Source organism: Hipposideros armiger, unplaced genomic scaffold (assembly GCF_001890085.2).
Source record: "Hipposideros armiger isolate ML-2016 unplaced genomic scaffold, ASM189008v1 scaffold_457, whole genome shotgun sequence".
NCBI lineage: Eukaryota > Metazoa > Chordata > Mammalia > Chiroptera > Hipposideridae > Hipposideros > Hipposideros armiger.
In genome coordinates, this window is record NW_017731807.1 from 624,288 (window position 1) to 629,116 (window position 4,829).

The 4,829-nt window shown below is 39.8% G+C and overlaps 1 protein-coding gene and 1 long non-coding RNA gene across 6 annotated transcripts in view; one reads left to right on the plus strand and one right to left on the minus strand.

Annotated features, from left to right (window-relative positions):
- Nucleotides 1-4,829, plus strand: part of PIK3R6 (phosphoinositide-3-kinase regulatory subunit 6) — a 65,627-nt gene that overhangs the window by 51,073 nt on the left and 9,725 nt on the right. For all 5 annotated transcript variants that reach the window (XM_019665970.1, XM_019665971.1, XM_019665976.1 and 2 more), the window contains one exon: nucleotides 3,004-3,074. In XM_019665970.1, the coding sequence (XP_019521515.1) occupies nucleotides 3,004-3,074 (71 nt within the window). Of the gene's footprint in view, nucleotides 1-3,003; nucleotides 3,075-4,829 lie in introns of those variants that run through there.
- Nucleotides 1-4,829, minus strand: part of LOC109395141 (uncharacterized) — a 27,590-nt gene that overhangs the window by 11,938 nt on the left and 10,823 nt on the right. The gene's annotated exons all lie outside the window — the stretch shown is intronic.

Genomic DNA, 4,829 nt, shown 5'->3' on the forward strand with positions numbered 1-4,829 from the left:
GACCCTCATGGTAGCTTAATTTCTTGTATGTTTCCTCAGTAGTGAGCTCCTACTTGTTGGAGTTTTGTCTGTGGGAAACCTGAGCAGAAAACTTGTCCTCCTAGAGAAATTCTGTGTTTGTTCTTGCCAAAAGCCCAGGACCATATTTCAAATTAATTTCTTGCCTCATAAATTCCCAGACCACGCAGACAATGTAGATGTGTGCCCCAGACCCACACAAGGACAGGGTTGTGGCTAGGAATTTTCCAGGGGAGACTCTTCGCCCTCACACGTAGCACAAGCCACAGCAAAGCTTCCCTGTCATCTCCCATTGCTGCTCCTGCTTTTTTCCTAATCTAGTCTTTCACTGAGACTATACAGCCTTCAAGAGTCCTTGAAGGGGACCTAGGTTTCCAACTCCTGCCTCATGTGGGCCCAGGGCCTTGTCTCCTGTTCCCCTACGGCTGTTGAAACCCAAGCCCTTTGATTCCGGATACTAGCAAATGCCCCTGGGATGGCCAAACACAACTTTTGACCTTGGTATTTATTGACGTTTTCTTCAGTGCCTGGCACATGATCAATTTTTTAATATCCTGAGACTACTAAAAAGTACATGGGTGTTTTCTATCTACAGAATGCAAAGTGTCACATTTAATTATCAAATCAAACACATATTACTCTAATGTACAACTTTTTAAGTTTTTTGTCCACCTCATCTATCTAAAATTGAGAGTTTGTCCATATTCCTGCTATGGTTTTGATTTTGTCAATTCTATCTGTTTGTCTGAACATAAAGTTTCTTCTACTTTCCGATCCTGTTGATGTGAAATACGATGCCTTCTTATGCCCAGTCTTTGTATGAGACTTTTTTTTTTCTTCTCTCTCTCTCTCTCTAGAAGCTTTAGATACTTCATTTCATAAAGGATTCTGAAGGGTCACAAGCATATGCCATGGTGGAATAATTTTCATTCATTACTGTGGATCTCTGAAGAACATTCTCAGTCTGGAGACTCAGATACTCTGGTTCTGAGATATTTCCTAATATAGTTTTAAAAATTATTTCCTTCCTCTATTTCATTGCTGTCTATTTCTGAACTACAGATAGTCAGATGTTAGGCCTCCTAGAGTGATGCTCTAATTTTCTAATCTTTTCTCTGCCACTGTCTTTCTCTTTCTTCAAGTTTTGGGAGCTTTCTTCAAATTCATTTTTTGAATGTTTACATTTCAAGGATTCTTTCTTGTTTTCTGATTATGCATTTTAATACCATTCTATTCTTGCTTCATTATGCAGTATCTTCTTTTATCTCTCTAAAGATAGTAATTATTATTTAATTATTATTATTATTATTATTGAAATTTTCTTCTGCTCCCTGCATTATGTCCGTTTCCTCTGAATTCCTGTTCTCTGTTTGCTTGTTTCTGTGTCTCTCCTTTTTCTTTTTTTAATGTTAGAGGCTGTTTCCGAATATCTGGTGATCCTTGGATGTTTGTTCCAATTTGAATGTGAGGCAATAAAAACCAGAGTCAGTGATGGGCTTCTCAGTGAGCAGTCAGAAGGCCATGATCCTTCTCATGGGGAAACCCAAATGTCAGAATCTGCAAGTGTCTTTGCTAGGACAGTCTCTTTTTTCTAGAAAAAGGGTCTTTCAGGCTCCTGCCTTGGGGAAAGAAGGAAGGGGTATAGGACTGCTGGTGTCTGTACTCTGGAGCTGGGTTGGGTGAGGGAATTAGAGCTCTCACCACTCAGTGAGCAGACTTTCATGTAATCCACCTAAATGGAGTAGAGCACTTTACTCCATCCTCTTCCAATTGTGGTGTCCCCAAGTCCAGAGTCTCTCTGGTCCCGTTTTTCTGGTCTCTGTGGCAGAGGGGAGGGTTCATTGCTTGGCTGCTGAGGGTGGGAGCGAAAATCTGAAGCCGCCTAACTGTTCCTCATACCAACTCTCAATCAATTCCCTTTTTCCAGGTTCATTCCCATCCCCCCAACCGTGGAAACCATGGGCTCTAAATTAAAATTCTTTTTCCGGGTTTTTAATCCTTCTGTTTGACCTTCCTCTCTCTGTACTCAGATATTATCATTTAGGGCTTTAGGTGTCTTCTAGTGTCATTAAAGATGCACCTCCTTGTTTTGAAGTGAATTATAACAGGAAAAAGAGAAAACACACAGAGACACTTTGAAATCAGAAATCTTCACCCCTTTATTTTTAAAATATTTAAATTTTATTTTAGCTATGCCTCTTGTAAATAGCATATAATTGGATTTATCTTGACTCAGCCTGAAAGTCTTTGTTTTTTAATAAATCCATCAACAGTAACTTTATATGCTATTTGATCTTACTCTGCCATCTTATGTTGTGCTTTCAGGGTTTTTTAAAAATGCTTTTCGCTGTTTCTTATGTTTCTTTGTACTCAAGTTTTGTGTGCTTATTGTTTCCCCTCTGATGATTTGGCAGGTATATGTACTACTTTTTTTTTTAATCAGTGGTTACCATTAACTTGAAAATGTTTATATTTGAAATTATATTTATATGTTAATACTCCAATAAAGCTGGCTTGCAGCACTGTCATGAAAGTTTTCCCTAGTTTTCTAGTCCTCTGATCAATTTGAATGACTTCTACCACTAGAACTGAAGCCCTGTTCTCTGAATCTTCATTATCATTCATTTAAAAAATATATNTTGAAAAAGGGGGTGCAGGAGGTGAAGAAAGAGATCTGGGTTGGTGATGGTTGCTATGCCTGAGGATTCAAAAGCTTTGTGGACTCACCAAGGAAAGGAGATGGAAGATCAGGAAGAAACTGAAATTTGACTAGGACCAAGGTGGAGTCAGGAAGTGGGGGCTAAGCTGGACGTGGGAGGGGATTACAATGGAGGGGTCCAGAGGGGTTCACTGAGGTCTTCTTAGGACATAGAATCTCAAACTCTCCTACTTCCCTGGAGGCCCATTTATAGCTGCCTACCTCCATTTCATTCCTCCCAGTTTCAAGGCCCAACCACTGCCCCCCAACTGTTGCTTCCCTTACAGACCACATGTGCCTGAATGTCAGCGTGACAGAAGTCGTCAAGTCATCCAACCTGGCAGGAAGGTCCTTCTCTGTAAGTACTGGGTAGAATGGGAACTGAGGATATTCAAACAGAGAGGTGGCTGGGAGCCCAGGGGAGGGTGTTCAGAGAAAGGGATTTGTGAGCCGTTGCTATTGATGTGGGTCCTCCTATTGCAAAGAATCTGCTTTCCAATCAGTTGGTTTGAAATACTGAACATCAGCTGGCATAAATAAGGCATCATAAGCGTTAAGGCCTTGCCCTCCACCTGCTGGCTGCCTGAAGACCTAAGACACACCCAGATAATTACAAAATGCACCCATGTTCTGGCTTCCCCCTGCAGTACACAACAGCCAGACTCCTTAAACAACCACCACCACCACCCAATCTTTGACCAAATCCAACCAGCTCTTTCAGCCTAATTGCTCTTTGCCCTCTGCCTTTGCCCTTATTGATACTTATGGCTCTGGATTCCCTAACTGATACACACATAGGACTCATCCATTTTTTCCCCTGTCTGATGGCCTCTCTGGACTTCACTTCCCTACTCAGCTGGGCCTTGGATCCAAGGATTATACCTGAACCGTGTTCTCAGATACCCTCAGTTCCCCCACACCACTTACCAGGAGGACACTCACCTCCCCAGTCTATATGCTCAGGTGGCTGAATGCTTCTGGAATAAACCCAACATCCATGTAGATGAGGGTCACAGCAAACTCATCACCTCCCACCTCAACCAGATCCTTGGCATCACTCAACCCTTTTCTCTTCCATCTCCTCCAGGCTCTTCTCTATCTGTTGTCAGTTCTCTTTCCTCAGCTTTGACCTCACTCTTGCTGCTGCTCTATCATCTTAGCCTATAAACATGCTCAAGTCTTTTTCATCCTAAAAAGAAAAGTCTTTGCTATGACCCAGCTATCTCTAGCTACCACTTCCTTCCCTTCTCAGTCAAACTTCTTGAAAAATACCTCTAAAGGAGTTTCCAGTACCTTACCAAGGACTGTCTTACCCACTACCATCTGCTTACAACCCACCCCATGGTGGCAAAGTCACCTCCGTGTCACCCAGACCAAAGGTCACTACTATTCAGTCCATCTATTTCTTTATCCTTCCTTTTAAAAATAATGTTTTAACCTATAAACAAAAGTTTAGTTATTTATTTTGGGAAACACAAAAAAGCACAAAGAAGTAAATCTACTAGTAGTCCCATCACCTAGAGAGGATGACTATGAATATTTTAAGGTATTAAATATCCAGCCTTTTTTTCTATATATTTTTACATAATTGATATCTACATACATACTGGTCTGTAACTTAACATTTTTATTCAAAAATATACTAAAGCGTTATAAATATGGCATGGCAGGATCTTATGTCATTAAATATTCATATTTTATTAAATATTTATTACATCATGGCTACATATGCCTGTGTAATTATTTAGTTGACTTCTTATAACACATTTAAGTAAGTTCTCATTTTTCACTGTTATAAGCAATATTGTGAGGAACATACTTGGAGATAAATATGGACTGAAAATCATTGTTATACCTTTTTAAAAAATGCTTAGAAGTGATACCACTCTGAAACGGCATCATATTTTAGGACTTTTTATATATTTTGCCAGATTGCCTTCCAGAAAGTCTATTCCAAATTCCACTCTCTCTATAGTGTTGGAATGCTAAGTTTGCTACACAATTAACACATTAACTAATTTTTTCACCTTTGGAAATTTGATTGTCAAAATTTTCATTGTTTTTTTGAATTTGTATTTCTTTCATTACCAAATAATGAAGTTGAACAGCTTCT